The sequence below is a fragment of the Grampus griseus genome, assembly GCF_964374135.1.
Source record: "Grampus griseus genome assembly, chromosome: 13".
Classification (NCBI taxonomy): Eukaryota; Metazoa; Chordata; class Mammalia; order Artiodactyla; family Delphinidae; genus Grampus; species Grampus griseus.
The window spans coordinates 63,466,357-63,484,526 of NC_139007.1; the positions used below are offsets into that span (position 1 = coordinate 63,466,357).

Genomic DNA, 18,170 nt, shown 5'->3' on the forward strand with positions numbered 1-18,170 from the left:
TGGTGGCGCAGTGGTTGAGAGTCCGCCTGCCGATGCAGGGGACACGGGTTCGTGCCCTGGTCCAGGAAGATCCCACATGCCGCGGAGCGGCTGGGCCCGTGAGCCATGGCCGCTGGGCCTGCGCGTCCGGAGCCTGTGCTCCGCAACGGGAGAGGCCACAACAGTGAGAGGCACGCGTACCATAAAAAAAAAAAAAAAAAAAAAAAAATTATATTTCTCCCTAATATCTTTTATGCCACCATCACTAGATTTTACATTCTTTTATTGAACATTCCCAGTGTATGTGTTTTGTGTATGTCTTTTTTGTTTCTCTCTTTCTCTCTCTCACACACACGTGCACACACAAATGCTTCTTCAGTCAACATTTATAGAGAAACTTCACTGTGCTATGTCCTAAGGGTGCAAGATATGCATGATTTATCCTCAATACATATTTATTGACTGTAGATTGATGAACTTACTTTTTGGTTCCTAAAGCTATGAATATTCATGTGCTGAGAGAATCAGGGGTAAAGCCTGAGTTGGAAGGAGTTTGGTAGGGCCTCTGATCCTGTGCCTCTTCCCAGCTGGAAGCATTCTTGCGGGGAGGAGCTTGGCCGCCTGCTCTGACCAGCTTGATGTCCCTGGTGCCAAGGCAGAGAGCCTGGCACCCATCAGTGATCCCCCAAAACAGCTGTGTATCAGATCACAGCACTGCCCCTGGTTGCAGTAATGATGGCCTTGAGTCATCAAGAAATGGTAAAATTATATTTAGGCCCTTCTATTTAAAGTTAAAATTATCCATACAAAATAACTCGGCTGCAGAAGTTTCAACGTTTAAGTATGTAAGATTCAGCTCTCAGATAAATTCATGTTTACAAACAACATCTCCTAGTAATTCCAGATTAAATGAGTTGTCAAAGTGGTAAAGAATGACTTCCAAAGGGCCTGCCTCATTTCCTATGAGAATTAGGAAACATAATCCTAGCAAAGCCTTTTTACAAAATTTGAAGCAAAGCCTCACCTTTGTGTTTTTGTGTCTTTCAAATCAATACTTATTTGTAGCACGTGCACAACAGCACTTTCGTGAATGTTTTATGTGACCAGAATGCGGCCCCATGAATGTTGCAAACTGCTCAACTTTAAGAGGTCTATAAAATGTCCCATCAAACCCAACATGCTGTGACACTAGTTTTTACATGTAGAAATCAATACATTGAAAAGAGACTTCAGAATCTTTCGGTTGTTTCCAAATGCAGTTTATGGTGATTGTCTCTAACCAAATTGTTAGGCATTTGTCTTTTTGATTCTGGTGACCTCCACAGCTTTTACCAGTTAGGAGTTGGTCTCTGTATCTGAATTACAGACCCGTCACTCTGTGGTCCTGCTGCCAATAAGCTGATTCTCTTCAGTTATCACTATGGTTTAGCGGTCTAGTGGCTCACACTGAATGTCGCTGTGGGTCAGCCGAAGCGACTGGATGCTGGGTCCACGTCTGGCCTTAGGCAGAGCTCTCCCTCCCTTGCACATGTCACCTCCAAGATGAAAGATGAGTGAAAGAGAAACATCTGTACCTGTGAGACAAGGGGACGGCAGATTTCCTTTGTTCACCCAAGAGAAAGTTATGAAAGCCAAAATAGGAGAAGGGGAGAAGGGAGTCTCCCGGAGTCATAACCCAGATATTTTACTCATTATTAACTTCTGTGTCAAATGCTTCAAACCTTATTTTCCCCAAAACTTCCATCGAGCATTTGTCCCTGATTTGTTAGCAGAGTCTGCCCTCCTGGCTAAGGTCAACCTCACTTGGTATTTCTCAGGGGCTTCTGTCCCCCAACAGCTAACTTACAGTTGAAATGAGCCTCCTGAATTCCACACGATTCAGGGGAGCTTTTTCTTCGAAAGCAATTCAAGTTTCTTCTGGTGGGGAAGTTTGAAAACCTTCCGACAAACATGGGTTTTATAAAGATGGTACTGGATGTGAGCTGTGATGACTGCTGCAATGCGTCTGGTCCTGCATAGAACAAAGTGGCATCTGTGGAAGGTGCTCCTTGGGGACCAGAAAGCAAGAGCCAGCCTCCCCCAGCCATTGACAGAGGGGCACGGGCACGTGGCTTTGGGATTGCTGCTCCTTAGACTGGTGGTGTTTGGTGAGGATCTTGAGACTGACTGTGACTAAGTGTGAGGCTAATTGCAAGCAGCCTGATATTTATGAAGTACCAAGTTTCGGAAAAGGTAGTAGAGCTAGTATGAATCTCAATTGTGCAAGAAATATCTGTTTATTTAAATTAAAACAAATCTGCCTCCAGACCTCCAGCCTGCCTAACTGGCCAGACATTTGATCTCTGCTAGCCCTCAGGTCCCCATGCCAGGGTAAAACTAGAAGTGGGAGCTTATGTGGAATCTGGATAGGGAGGCCCCTCACCTCTCACGTCACCAATGTGCCCCCATTGTCCCACTTCACAGCCTTTCTGGGAGGTCCCGTGATTTCTCTACCTCCCTGCCAGGGTGGGGCCTGGAATGTTCTGGCAAGGCTGGGGGCGCCCCTGCACATCCTGTGTCCTCCTCCGGGGTCCTGCCAACCCTCCAGGTGCTGCCAGGTAGCAGCGAGCCACAGACCTCCACCCCCTGCCCAGCCAGGGCATCTCCCTTCTCTTCCTCATTGCTTCCTCCTCCCATCACCTTCCAGAAATGGACCATAGTCTCCGGAAGAAGCTCTGACTTTGTGAGTACGGAACCAGAAGGCAAGTGTGTTGCCAGCTTCAGGTTGTGGCCCCATGATTTAAACACCCCAAAAGGTGATAATGCACATTTATGTCCGTATCTTTGTGGAGAACAGAAGGTAAAATACAGGTAGAAAACCTCGCCTCTACCAGTTAGGATTAGGTTTGCATAGAGTAGGAAACTCAACTGATTACTTGAGAAAGAAAGATTCCTTAACTTCCCCCTACATTGAGTCTCAGGTAGGCCATCCAGTGCTCTGTGATGGTCTGGGACTCGGGCCCGTCCTGTCTTTGGAAAATATTTTGGCTACATCTATCAAACTTAATATATGTGTTTATTCTGCTTTTAGGAACATATCCCACAGATATTCTTACAGAAGTGTTATTTCATCATTTCATCCTTTTTCATAATTGAAAAAATATCAGTGTCTACCAGTAAAGCATTAATTAAATAAATCACAATACAGTCATGCAGTGGTATATGCACAGTTATTAAAAAAGAATGAGGCAGATCTATAAGTGCCAGTATCGAGAGATGTCTAAGGTATATTTTTTAGAAAACACCTAGTTGCAGTATAATGTATGTCATATGATCTCATTTGTGATTGTATTTCCACATAACACACAGAAGGAAGTGAGTCTTTTTGGGAGGGGCCTCATTGGGGCTTGGGAGAAGCAGGGCTGTTGTTCATACTGTTTATACTCTTCAGTACTGTTAAATGTTTCACATCAAGTATTTAATGTTTACTTTAAAAAGAAACATCACATTATCTTAGACATGGAAGGTACTTTTCAGGGTCATTTTATGCTAATCTTGTATCCAGTCTTGCACTGGTAACCAGTCAAGCAGGTGATCCATCCTCCTGTTAACAGTAAAGGACATCTTAGTTATAGAGAGAGAATGAACTTTAGTTACAGATAAGTAGAGAAAAAACCAGATAGCCAGAATATGTTAAAGGTCATAGTTACTATAATTTGTCACCCCAAATTCAGTAACACTTCAATGAGACCAATCAGAAGGATGGATGAAAACAGAGGATCTGTTAGGAACATGATAGATTGGGATCTTTTCCCAACATTAGAAGCAAGTACAGTGTGGCAGAGTGCAAAAAGCCTGGAGTTTGGGCCCAAAAGACCTTTGCCAATTTCTAGCTGTATAACTTTGGGCAAATTACTTAACATTTTCAAGTTACTTTCCTCACTGGTAAAATAAAGTGGGGCATCTGATATATATCAAATTTATATATATATAGATAGATAGATATAGATTGATATATATTATATATCAGATGAAATAATGTGTGAGAAGAGATTGTTCTGGAAGATAGAAAGCGTTTAATAAATTGCACCGATCATGTTATTTGCATTATTAATATCACCAGTGAACTATATCTGGTAAATCAAGAAAATTATCTTCCTTAAATTAATAGATTATACCTTCTTTTGTTTTATTGTCAAATTTGCCAGTTCTTTGTAAGAAATTAATCTGCATACAGATATACGCCAGTACCAACAGATTGCCCCTAACACGTCTAACAAATTATTTCAGAACTCGGCATAGCCACCCGCGGTGACTTCCAGGGCCTTGTCACACCTCTGCTAATGATTTGGGTCTTCATGTCAGCAGACACATTAGCTTTTTTCACTTTCAGCATCTGAGCATGTGCTCAGGTTCCAAAACATATTCCAAGGTAAATAGTTGGTTTCAAAATTTTAAAAGAAACTATTACTGATGTCTAAGATCAAAGCCACTTGCAGATTCTTCCCCCCCCCCACCCCGGTTGATAGACTCGAATATTCCTTTCACCTGCGACCCAGGGTAGTTAAATACCCAGCAACACTGCGTGCTGCTTTCTGTGTACTGTGGAAGGAGACTGCGCTTGTGCTTTATCTACTCCAGAGAACTGGAACCAACCCACCAGGACCTTAAGAGGGTGGAGTATTCCTATGGACCATCAGGGCCAAGTACTCTCAGTAAAAGAATCTTGTAAGGCAGCTGCAAAGTTCTCACCGAACTCTATACAGAAGGCAAAGGGAATGCCTAATCTTTGCCTGCCTTGGTGGTTTCGTTGGGATAATAGACATACTTACTCCTACCAAAAATGTTTATTTACACTGTTCTCAAATAGAGCAGAGGTCTTAAAGTTTTCTCAGCTTTGAAAGCTTCTTCTGATTCATATCTTCTTACCAGCATATTCATTAAGAAGTCCACAGATATATAAGTAACCATTCCAGTTAGACATTTGTATTTCCCGCTTAATTGACCGATAATTTTTGAGAATTTTTGCACTTCATGTAAGAGGCACATTTTTGATTAAAGGATAATTTTAGACATGCTCTGAAGAGTATACAGGTGCATGTCATGTGCACGCACATGTTCAGGAGGGGCTGTTTCGCTTACATCCCTAAATCCAGCCTCAGAGTGTTTGTAGGAACAAGTGTAGCACTGGGGCAGACATAGTACCAGATGAGGAGAAGCAGGCTTGAGTAGTTTCTGTCACCTCAAGCTGTCTGTGTAAGTTTGACCTAGGCATCAACTCTCTCTGGCTGAATGAGGCCATCTTTAGAGCATGAGGTATCACTGATTTTTGTTTTTACAGTTAATTTATGAAAAACACAGGAGCCTTTCAAAGTGAAAACCATACTATGAAATATAATAGAATGTTTCAAAACAATAGCTGGGGGGAAACCAATAACTTTTTTTATATATATTTTGAAACTGTTTCCTCATTGATTAACAGCTTTTATTGAGATATAATTCACATACCATGCAATGCACCCATTTAAAGTGCCCAATTCAAAGGGTTTTATTATTATTATTATTACACTATTATTTTAGTTGCTGCAGTGAACACTGGCATACAAGTATCTGTTCAAATTCCGGTTTTCAGTTCTTCTGGGTACACTCCTAAGAGTGCAAAATCACTGGGTCATATGGTAATTCCGTGTTCCGCTTTTTGAGGAACATTATTACTTTTAGAAAAGTTTGTACTTATGAGTTACTGCACTAAACATCTTAAATGTGTATTGCATCTAGTTGCCATAGCAAACGTCTTCATTCATTCTTATTCATTCATTCAGCAAGTAATTTTAAAGGATCTACTATGTATCAGGCACTGTTCTAGGCACTGAGGTTCTCTAGTGAACAAATAAAGTTCCACTCTCTTGTAGGTCTTACATAATAGTAGTAATGGCAGACAATAAACAAATATATATATATATATATGTATATATATATATATATAAATGCCATTAAGGCAATGAAGAAAAGTGCATGGTGAGGGGGAATATTGCAGAGGATGGTTGTAGGTATGGGATGCTATTTTAGATGGAATTAAAGGGGAATGTCTGTGAAAAGCTGACACCTGGGCAGAGCCCTAAAAGAATCGAGGCAGGGCTTCCCTGGTGGTGCAGTGGTTAAGAATCTGCCTGCTGGACTTCCCTGGTGGCGCAGTGGTTGAGAGTCCGCCTGCTGATGCAGGGGACGCGGGTTTGTGCCCTGGTCTGGGATGATCCCACATGCCGCGGAGCGGCTGGGCCCGTGAGCCATGGCCACTGAGCCTGCGCGTCCGGAGCCTGTGCTCCGCAACGGGAGAGGCCACAACAGTGAGAGGCCCGTGTACCGCAAAAAAAAAAAAAAAAAAAGAATCCTCCTGCCAATGCAGGGGACCTGGGTTCGAGCCCTGGTCTGGGAAGATCCCACATGCCGCGGAGCAGCGCCACAACTACTGAGCCTGTGCTCTAGAGCCCACAAGCCACAACTACTGAGCCCGCGTGCCACAACTACTGAAGCCCGCGCACCGCAACGAAGAGTAGCCCCCTCTCGCCACAACTAGAGAAAGCCCGCACACAGCAACAAAGACCCAACACAGCCAAAAATAAAATAATAATTAATTTCAAAAAAAAGAATCGAGGCAGCTAGTCATCCAGAGATCTTGGGAGACCATTCTGGGGAGAGGCAAAAATGCAAAGGCCCTGAGGCACGTCCAGGCTTGGTGAGGTCAAGGAACAACAGACAGGTTGGGGTGGCTGAGGGGGAGGGGCGGGGTCGGGTTTTTTTATATTGTGATGGGAAGTCATTTGGAGAGTTTGAGCAGGAGACAGAGGCAATCAATTATTCTGCCTATTTCTAGGTAAAGAAGGCTTTAAGTGATTTTACCAAAGCACCCGGTGAGTAACAAAAAAGATTTTCCCAAGTAGGTTCACTCCGGAGTGCATGCTCTTCCCCACCAGTCTATGGTGCATCTCTGCCCGAACGCTATTCCTTGCTGGCTGTCGTTGTTTTACAGAAATGCCTTAAGAGGTGCTCCTTCCCTGGGATTTGTTCGTGCCTCTCTGTAAGCGGTAAGCCAGATGTTAAGCGGGTCTTGCCAGGCGTCGTGTTTGAGGTCTGTGGATTGTCTCCCGCAGGCATGATGCACTCCCCGGGATTCGACGGGAACGGCAGCCTGGGCTTGCAGATGCTGATGAACGCGGACAGCCTGTACTCGGCCGCGCACTGCGCCCTGCTGCTCAACCTGAAGCTCTCCCACGGCGACTACTACCGGAAGCGGCCCGCCCTGGCGCCAGGCACCATGGTGAGTGTGCGTCTCCGCCCCGCCACGCCGAGGGCCAGCGGCGGCCTCTGGGCTGGCACCGGAGCATCACTGGGTGATGGGATGGCCAGTGTGTTCTATCTCACGCTGATCTGGAATGGGTGATGCCCGCGGGGCTGTGGAGGGTGAGCGGACGCGATGCCCAGGAACCATTGTGCAATTTGCAAGCTCAGTGAGCCGCAGAGCTACCCACCTAGCTCCAGGAGCAAAGAACCCCGTGTGCCTGGAAAGGACTGCCTACCAGTGGCCCAGTAACTTCATCCAGTGGCATTAAACACACGTGTGTAAGACATATTCAAAAACGTAATCAGGGCTTCCCTGGTGGCACAGTGGTTGAGAGTCCACCCGCCGATGCAGGGTACACGGGTTCGTGCCCTGGTCCGGGAGGATCCCACATGCTGTGGAGCGGCTGGGCCCGTGAGCCATGGCCACTGAGCCTACGGGTCCGGAGCCTGTGCTCCGCAACAGGAGAGGCCACAGCGGTGAGAGGCCCGCGTACCGCAAACAAAACAAAACAAAACGTAATCAGCGTCTTAAGTGACAGCAGGAGATGTGCAGAGAATGGTCCCCTTTGCATAAAATGCAGGCATGCTGCTACAAAAACCCTTCACTGGGTTCCAGAATATACCAAAACCCACTCGGACCCAGAGCTAAGCTCACTAATGTCGATAACAGAACACCTCCTGTGAGGTGATGACAGTGATGAGGATTCTTCCGTGGTTGGCTCCCTGGCGTGAGCAGACCCCTCCATGGCGGACCCTGTACCAGTTTGAGAGCCTAAATCCATGGAATGACATTAAGGGATCAGCAATCATTTGTTTGATAAATGATTGACAAATTGTATGTTTCCGAGGGTGAGTGGTGGCTTCATGAGTGTAAGTCAAGTATCTCGAGACACACGTCCTTCAGGGAGGACATGCTACCTCTGCTGCCGATGGGACAGTAAGAAGGAGGTGCTCTGTGAAACATTTCTGTGCATTTTCTAATCCTCCCACATGTCAAAGAGCAAAAATATAAAATGTAGTATCCCTACTCCTTCTACAGGGTTTCTTAAAAAGATTACATAAATGAAAGGACCTTCGTGAAGTTTGGGGCTTTTCCATTGCAGTTTCCGTTTCCCTCGCCACCCTCTGTCCCCCAGGCAACAAGGTTGTGTTTTTCCCATAAGCGGTGACTCAGTGACTCGGGACGGGAAGAGGTGGCAGAGGAACATGAGAGCCTGTTTGTTTGCAAGGGATCATATCCGGTCACCTTCTCGTGTGGTCTTCTCTGCAGAAAGAGTTCATGAAGCAGGTCCAGACCAGCGGGGTGCTGATGGTCTTCTCCCAGGCCTGGATCGAGGAACTTTACCACCAGGTTCTCGACAGAAACATGCTCGGAGAAGCCGGCTACTGGGGCAGCCCCGAGGACAACAGCCTTCCCCTCATCACCATGCTGACTGGTCAGTGGCTCCTTGCACGGCTCCGTGGCACTCGGTGGGGTGGGGAGGGCCCACGCTTCAAAGCCCCTTTCAGGGAAGCAGTAGTGTTTCAAGCAGACTCTGAAACAGCACCCACAAAGCCTCCCTGGCTGCTGATGGCAGTTCCAGGGAAGTGTCATGAGTTCACCTCATAAGAACTTTGTTTCCTTTTTCCACGTGGGAGTCTGCAGGCTCACTGTGCCCCATTGGATTAGGAATTATTTAGCACCTATGTCTGCTGGGATAAAACTGTAGACCTCTTCTGGGGATATGAAGTACTGTCTGGGCGCAAAGCCCAGAATTATTCCTGGAAACTCTCACATGCTCATAGATACCCTGTATCATTCAGTGCTTCTGAGAATTTGCCGGTAATGTAAAATGATTGATTTTAAACTTGGCTTCATCCCCATTTCTTGTCCGTATCAGAGATCCTCCCTTCCCTTCCCAGCTGTACCGGAGTGAAAAAGAATGCAAGGGAATTGCCCGGCTTTAGGACTCTGCACTTCCACTGCAGGGGGCCCGGGTTCAATCCCTGGTCGGGGAAATAAGATCCCACCAGCCACACAGCATGGCCAAAAAGAAAAGAAAGAATGTAAAATAGCTTGCCCAGCATCTTTTCTTTAGTGCCTTGAGTTTTTTAAATCCTTTTTAACTATTGGAAATATCATATGAGAACATAAAGAGAAGTATGGGGTGTGGTCATAAGGCAACATTTTGGCCAAAGCAACCACTCATGGCTCAGCGTGGCATAACTACAATGTCAGGTCAAGATCGGGGAGTGCTCAAAAGTTTGGACCGGTCATCAGGAGCCTTAATAAATTTGATCCCAGTTCCCAGACTGGTTTCTATCTGAGTGATCTTTTCATGGCTCCCACGGATGCGATAAGTAGAGCATGGCCCTACGTGGACAGCTTCCCTGCCCTCTCTGTGGTGTGTATGTCCCCACACAGCTCAACACGGCTTTGCACCGGACAGGGCACACTGGCAGGAACCTGGGGCAGTCTAGCTGGGAGGCAGAATCTGTTGTCCCAAAGGATATGTTATATTGTCTGTGGTTGCCGCTCTTACAAAGGTGGCAGAGTGAACTACTGACAGGTGGAGATCAACACTGAGGAATTTGGGGGAAGGCACTATTTAGAAATCAGGCAGGGAGTCAGACATACAGTGAGGTCTCTCCACAGCAGGCAGTGTCTTGGTCATTGTCTGGCATTTGGAGTGTTGGTTCCAGAACTAGGATGGAATTGGGGGAAGCAAGACTGGGTCCCAAGCCTTGCGGACCATCATCACCAGACAGGTGACCAATTAGTATTTTATTAATCATGATAATATTTACATCCATTTGAAAAATAGGAATTCATATTTATGAAGACATTTATGAGACATTTATTCAGTCTGCCTGTAAGCAATGCTTGGTTTCCATCTCTCTGCACAAACTGGCTTCAGGTTGAGATTAAAGGTACTGTCCAGAGCTTCTAAGTGCCTTGAAGTTTAGATGAAGGTCTTCAACATGCCAGCTTTAATTTCAATAGCATAGTTTCTGCCAAAATTAATCTCTGAATTTCTTCCCTGAATCTTAATACAAGGAGTCATACAGTAGATGTAAAAATGAACAAATAGGGACTTCCCTGGTGGTGCAGTAGTTAAGAATCCGCCTGCCAATGCAGGGGACATGGGTTCGAGCCCTGGTGTGGGAAGATCCCACGTGCCGCGGAGCAACTAAGCCCGTGCACCACAACTACTGAGCCTGCGCTCTAGAGCCCATGCTCCGCAGCAAGAGAAGCCACTGCAATGAGAAGCCCGCTCGCCGCAACTAGAGGAAGCCCGCGGGCAACAATGAAGACCCAATGCAGCCATAAATAAATAAATAAATAAAATTTAAAAATTGAACAAATAACAGGCTAGTCACAGGAGCCATATTCATCAGTCATCACTGTTAATCAGCCATCTCTTTTATAATGGAACGGTAAGTTCAATTGCTTCATCCATAGGGAAGTTATCTAACTTTAGATTAATGATAGAAAAACAGAGACTTTTCATGAGAATTCGACAGAATTACGTTCTGTGATTCTTTGTAGCAAATTTCAGGTGTGAAATGACAAGTGAATTTGAGCAGCAGTTAACCTAGAGCTTGGAAACGTCCGTCTAATCTTTTCATTATGTGCAAGGAAAAGCAATAGCAGTAACCTGGTCATCAACACTGTACTACCTGTGGCCATTCCTCACGTCATGTCATGTCAAAGTATTCTATAGATTGTGGAATTTTAGCACTTAGATAAGCTTTGTGTTACTAGAATTCGTCAGCCCTTTACCTAGCACATAGGAAACAAAACTTTGATACGTGGCAATTTCTGGCAAATGTCATTAGACCATTTGACCATAAGTCAAATTAATTTCAGTGAAACTGCGCTGTTCCCACTGTAGTAGTCCTATAGATTTCTCCCTGCCTTCCCTCCCACACCCAGTTTTACTGAGAGGTAATTGACATATTAATCCCAGGTGTACAACATAATGATTTGATACATACATATATGGTAAAATGACCATCACAGTAAGTTTAGTTAACATCAGTCACCTCTCATAGTTACAAATTTTCTTCTCACTGAGGTGAGAACTTTTACGATCCATTCTCTGAGCAACTTTCAAAGAGATGTGTTACCAGAAGTTTCTAGACTTCCTGGAGTTACTGTAAGAATCAAAGATATAATGAAATAATTTTCAAACACCATGCAAGTCTCACCCTACTGGGGTGAAGGTGAAGTTCTAAAGTCAGGGAATAAGCTTATGTTACCCTCTTCTCCCATCCCCTCTGTGTGGTGCATTCGCCTATGTTAGTTGCATTCAAATGCATATGCTTCTACTCCATGGTCACTCCTCCAACGGTTACTTCCTTTTTACTGAGGAATTTGGGGCCCAGAGAATGGAGTACCTGGCCCAAGGCTACAAGACTACTTAATTCAGAGGCAAGGCTGAATTGAAGCCCAGCCCTCTCAACCCAGGCCAGTCTCTTCTTACCAGTATGTTAAGGAATGGTTCATTGAACTAATTCTGTAGATGAGAGTATATTTTAACAAAAATTTAAACAGGGTGAATTAGAATCCCATATTGAGCTGAAGTTTGGTGTCATGGAAGGAGAACTGGATGGGTGTCAGAAGACGTGAATACTAAGTCTAATTCCTTCCTTTGCCAGCCTCAGGATGTGGGCGATTTACCTACTTTGAATACTTATTTCTTCCTCTGTGAAATAAGGAAAGATAATACCTACCCTGCCTACGTACTTGGAGTTGTTGGGAAGATCTAATGAAAAAAATGTTATGTGAAAACACTTTGAAAATTGTAAGGTATTATTAGTAAGGTATTATGCCTTCTAATCAGATTATATGATTATCTGACCAAAGAGGCTTATCCTCCTCTTAATTCTTTTGAGGAAGCTCTGAAAAACAGATCCATGTTGGAGTAACCTGTACATATAAAACTGTAAAATGATGCCACGATTTTGAATAAAAGCGAGTATGCAAAGATCAAAATATTCTAAATCAATAGATTTTCTAGCAACAGAGGTATCAGAATTTATCTTTATTTTTTCAAATAAAAAAACGCATCAGCCTCACAGAAGAATGCTGTAGCAATGAAAGAAAACTGTACTGAATGGATAAAACAAAAATTTTAATATTCTGATAAAAGGTTGCTACATACTTGGTACATAACAGATCCCATGACTGTTTGTTGGGAAGAAATGAATATTGTGGTAGCCGTTTGTTTTTGACTGGAGTATTCTTTAAAAAGAAAAAAAAAAACCTTGCCCTTTTTCCTTGACAGATATCGACGGCTTAGAGAGCAGTGCAATTGGAGGGCAACTGATGGCCTCAGCTTCTATGGAGTCTCCTTTCACCCAGGGCAGGAGAATTGATGACTCCACAGTGGCAGGTAGTGACGTGGGTCTTGAGTTTATGAATATACATCCATCGCATGTGTTACCAGCAATTAAATTATTATGTGGCAGCTTTCTGTACTGACGTAAATGAATTAAGATTTCATCTTGGCAGAAAAATACCTGATGAAAGTTACTAGCATCGTCCAGCTGCTGATGCAACATTCATTTTTTATCAGCACAAAGTGAAGCACAATCCGATATAACCCTTTCCATTGTATTTCCTGTAGTAGAATTGCACATGGCTCGATAATGCTAATGTGATGGTCAGAGAATCCCAGGCCGTTCATCGCCAGGTTGTTTTATCTCTGGAAGGTAACCCACACCCCTTCACGTTCTAGGTGTGGCGTTCGCTCGCTACATTCTGGTTGGCTGCTGGAAGAACTTGATCGACACTTTATCAACCCCCCTGACCGGCCGAATGGCGGGGAGCTCCAAAGGGCTGGCCTTCATTCTGGGAGCTGAAGGCATCAAAGAACAGAACCAAAAAGAACGGGATGCCATCTGCATGAGCCTCGATGGGCTGCGGAAGGCAGCACGGCTGAGCTGTGCTCTAGGTATGGCGGACATGGTATCCCTGACCCGTGGCCCGAGGGGTGTTCCTGACGAACACATTAGGAACGGCCCTAGTGGACAACGAGTCTTTTAGGAGTGCTTCTGCCAGGTGAGTGGTTAGAGAATAGACTCAGTTAAGGGGTGATTGTTTGTTTCCTCTAAAGGAGTTGCAGCCAACTGTGCGTCAGCCCTCGCCCAGATGGCAGCTGCCTCCTGTGTCCAGGAAGAGAAAGAGGAAAGGGAAGTCCAGGAGCCCGGTGATGCCATAGCACAAGGTAACAGCAGAAGGGCTAGAATCCACCTGGTGCCTATGTGAGGTCTGCACGTGCCCGCACACACGAGCAGACACACTTGTCCCTGTTGGCATGTGTGATACACGGCGTATTGTATACCACTGGTGATGAGATCCCGCTGGACCACAGGCTTGGGCCAGTTTTACATGGCTGACCCTCCAGACTGCTGACAATAGGTCCCTCTGGACACAAGAGCCATACTGGCTCCTGGCGACTAGGAAAGTCACCTGGCTGCTAGCCAGAGGCCCACCTGGCTCAGCTGTTCACACCTGTGGCGTCCTCTGGCCACTGGCTTTGAAGCTTCCCAGGGTGCACATTTGAGGACCCCCTCAGGCTACAGTGGGAAAGATAGAATGGCCAGGGTTCTGAGGGGGGAATCAAACCGATGGAGGAATCCCTGAGAGGAGGCTCAGGAAGGCTTTGCTCTTGTCAGAGAAAAACCTGAGCTTTGTGAACTTGGAAAAGGGTTGATTTTTAACTTGTTTAAATTAGTCAATGAAGTGGATGGTTATCTAGTTGTAAGGAAAGAGAATGGCCTTTCTAATAGCAGTGGAAGATAAATGGCAGACAGCAAACAAGGAAAAATTGGAAGCTTGGTCCAACGTGTGCTAACAATGTATCAGGTATATAAAATAGGTAGTCACAGAAAGAGTCAGCACATTTTTTGCTGAGAAAAACAGGTTAGGTTGGGGTTCCTCAAACCTGAGTAATAGAATCATGTGAGAACAAAGCAACTCTTACACATCCCCAGTGTTAACTGCAAAAGGGCATCACACTTTTACTTAAAATGTACAACTATAAGTTACATAAAAATACTTAAATTTAAAGTTCTTCAAAAACTATTAAACCAGAGCTAGTATTTGAATTATAGACAAATAAAAGATAAAATCAATATCACATCCGTGAGACAAATGATGCTTTGCTAAAAATCAGTTTGCCCTTTACAGTAGGAGCATGGTTCGGCTTCCTCTGTAGGGAGCGTGCTGTGTTTCTGGGTTCTGGACTATTGCTCAGTTTTCCCACTTAGACCCATCTTCCAGTGACTGGACACCTTAATTCATGGAGGATGCTGTCGTTTGGCCTTGCCTTGGCATTTTGCGTAATTGACATCTTAAGTCACCTTCTGCATCCTTTCTCATTCATTATCTACAATTTAAAAAGTATTTTTTGAAGATCACAAGTATAAACATAAACTCAGGGAGTGAAATGATATGGGAATTTTCAGTTGTAAAGCAGTCATCATGGCGCTGAGTGTGTACATACATATGTTGTTTTACATGATCATCATCATGAACACCTGATATTAAATAAACCTCAGAGAGGATTTGGGAAGGCCAGGAATTCTTTCTTATTATCAGTATGAGTACACAGGGGCAGAGGATGGGTCTGGGCACAGATGGCTTTAGCTGGGATTGGCACTTGAAGCCCATCCTCACTGCTGTGACTGACCCAGATCCCAGGGGTGGGCCCACAGCTCAGAATCCATGGACTTCTGAACCCCGGGGCTGGGGTCACCAGTATCTGTGGGCCTGTGGGCTGGGTAGTTTGCATGATGAGCCTCGGGGACCTGCCATTGAAGAGCTCGCTGCCAGTGACATCCAGTGACATCCCCCGTTTCCTTTTGCCCTTGCACAATAACACATTCTTTCCTTTCCCTCCTTTCTCCCTCCCCTTCTGTCTCCCTTACTTGGACTGTTATTCTAATGAATGTCTTTCTGACGCAGTGAAACTAAAAGTGGAGCAGAAACTGGAGCAGATCGGGAAGCTGCAGGGGGTATGGCTGCACACAGCCCACGTCCTGTGCATGGATGCCATCCTCAGTGTCGGCCTGGAGATGGGCAGCCACAACCCGGACTGCTGGCCACACGTGTTCAGGTGTGTGACCGGATCCCCAGTCCCGCAGGCCTGGCACCGCCTGCCGGTGGTGGGGAGGGCCGGGAGGGGGCCTGCCATGGGGAAGGGGTAGAACCCCGCACCTGCCAGCACGTAAACAGTTCACAGTAATTCACAGTTTGGAAAAGCCCCAAATGAGAGGTTAAAAAGAGAAGAGGGAATAAGGGCCCAACTGAATGTATGTCTCAGAGAACAGAGTGACAGAACTGAATTTAGGAAACTGTGAACTATCATTGACATATTCTGTGAGAGGCAGATACATTATCCCAGGGAAGAAAAACTGATTCTTAACTAGAGGCTGGTAAAAGACCACGTAAGTTAGGTGAATACTAGGCAGATCTAAAAGCTGGTCATGTGTCAGCAGCATAACATGGCTGTGTGTTTATTAATGTCCTTTTTGTTGAAAGAAGGATTTTTGTTAGCTTACATGGACACATCATAAGGACAGTTTGCCTACTTTTAATTTAGCTAGACAAAGGAAAAAATAGAATAGTACATTGTGTCAAAGACAGCCAGAAGTTTGGCTCTTAGCTTTGTAGCATCAAAGTAAAAACAACCTCCCCATCAGTTACGCAGTTCACAGCACCTGTAAAATAAAAACAGAGTGAGAGCTCCACGGTCCTCCCACGACCAAGAAGAAAAGCCTGCCTTCCCTGGCACTGGCGGTCGGGTGGACCTCGGACAAAGGGAGGACCGCTCTCCACCCGCAGCAGGCACAGGGAGGCTGCGGCTTTCTTGCCCATCTCCCCAGCACACACCCCAGCCTCTACAAGCTCAGTTCTGGCCGAGCGGTGGAGGGTGGTCAGGAGAAGGATGTTGGCCCGCAGCAGGGCTCAGGCATCCGGGTCTTTCCCAGAGCACTGGCCAGATCTAGGCTCTGTTTATCATCCTCAAAGCAAGTACAGCCTTGAGTGAGTGTTGGTCGACTTTCAAAGATGATTCTAGGGTTGAAAAACTCATCTTGAGAGGAACATGTGGAAGGGCCAGCATGAGTCGGCCTGGAGCACAGTGGGTTTTAATGTGGAGGCTGGTGACCCGCTACTCTCCGTTGCTTTCACAGGCAGAAAGAGAAAAAGAGAAAGACTTAAATTGCACCCAAGAAATTTCTATGGAATCAGAAAATGGCCTGATTGTGGAACATCAGAGTGGATTATCCACGATAGTCTTTCCTAGTAACTGGACTTACTCTGGGGTGAGGGGTCTCTAGTCCCAGGTCCTATTGGGAACAGTTTGGAAGCTGGCAGCTGTACCATATGTTGTGACTCTTCTCTGAGTTTACTGTGATTAGGTGACTACCTCACCCCCTGCCCCAGTAGTGGTTACGTGGAGCTCTCAGGACCCAGTGGGACATGGCTGGATGGAACCCCTGAGTGAGGGCCCATTGTGGCCAGAGGGCCAGTCCACCACATGTGCACTCATTCTGGGATCTCAAAGTGAGGAGATGTTTCCCGAGTCCTGACTAGAGCACGAGAGAGAGGGAAGAGGACCCTTTGGGAAAACTCACTCAAACAGCCAAAGTCCTGATAAGCCAGTACGCTGGACAGGATGTACCAGGATAAACAGAGCTCTGTTCCCAAACTTTCACCGAGGAATCCTTAGCCCACCTCCAGGCTGTCTGGTCCAACTCAAACAAAGGTATGTATAGCGGGAAGAGAGGAAGTGGGAGTGGAGAGAGAGGGGCTCTCGCCGGAGGAAGGGGAACAGTTCAGGAGGACTGTAAGGCTGGCTCAGCTCCTTTGTATCTCACTGTGGGGTCGCCAGAGCGGGCCCAGCTGAGCTGCAACTTTCAGCGGCTGCTGTGTGTGACTCTCTCCAGGGTGTGCGAGTATGTGGGCACGTTGGAGCATACCCACTTCAGCGACGGCACCTCTCGGCCCCCACTGACCATCAGCCAGCCTCAGAAGACCCCCAGAGGCGGACTCCTCGGGGACCCGGAGAGCGAGGGCTCACCCCAAGAGCAGAGCCTGGAGCAGGGGAGCTCCCTGAGTGCGGCCCCCGTCATCCAGCCCCTCTCCATCCAGGAACTCGTCCGGGAAGGCAGCCGAGGCCGAGCCTCCGACTTCCGTGGGGGCAGCCTCATGACGGGCAGCAGTGCCGCCAAGGTCGTGCTCACGCTCTCCACCCAGGCCGACAGGTGCGCGCTGTTCCCACCATGCCCCGGGGGGCTGTCCCCCAAAGAGCACCCATCGTCTGCTGGCCACACCACATGCTCCTCTTCTGCTCTCAGAATCATCCCCAGGACAGCTTGATTTGTTAGCCAGTCATTGAAGCCTCTTGTCATTTTTTTCAAGTACGTCTCTGTCTGCCATCACGCTGCACACGCACAATGAACTCTTTTGTCTAGTGACTAAGGCTGGAGGCTCAGGGGCGGGGTCAGGCAACCCGGGGCGAAGGCTCTGCACTTACTCTGACCACAGGCAACTTCCACAGTCTTGCTTTCTCATCGTAGAATAGGGCCATAAAGTAGCATAACTCTCACAGGCTAGCGATAAGGTTAAATTAATTAGTTCACTGGAAGTAGTTAGGACAGAGCTTGGCAAATAGTAAACATTTGCTATTTTTATGATAATATTTTAAAATCCTGCACCCAGGAGTGTGATCTAAATTGATTCCCAGCAGTCACATGAAGATGTAGAGGGAGGAATCATCAGTAATTCCAACTGTTAGGTGGTCCTCCTTCTTTTCTAAAAAAAAAAAATATGCATATTTATTAGAGAAAATGCAATCTTAAAACATTTAAGAATTTAT

The 18,170-nt window shown here is 46.0% G+C and overlaps 1 protein-coding gene across 1 annotated transcript in view; it reads left to right on the forward strand.

Moving 5' to 3' along the window:
- ARFGEF3 (ARFGEF family member 3) overlaps positions 1–18,170 on the forward strand; it is a gene marked incomplete at its 5' end in the record, with an annotated part of 182,678 nt that overhangs the window by 114,009 nt on the left and 50,499 nt on the right. Inside the window, 7 exons of the mRNA XM_082669258.1 lie at positions 7,110–7,276; positions 8,570–8,735; positions 12,570–12,677; positions 13,023–13,238; positions 13,401–13,511; positions 15,254–15,404; positions 17,239–17,556. Coding sequence (XP_082525384.1) covers positions 7,110–7,276; positions 8,570–8,735; positions 12,570–12,677; positions 13,023–13,238; positions 13,401–13,511; positions 15,254–15,404; positions 17,239–17,556 — 1,237 coding nt within the window. The remainder of the gene's footprint in view (positions 1–7,109; positions 7,277–8,569; positions 8,736–12,569; positions 12,678–13,022; positions 13,239–13,400; positions 13,512–15,253; positions 15,405–17,238; positions 17,557–18,170) is intronic.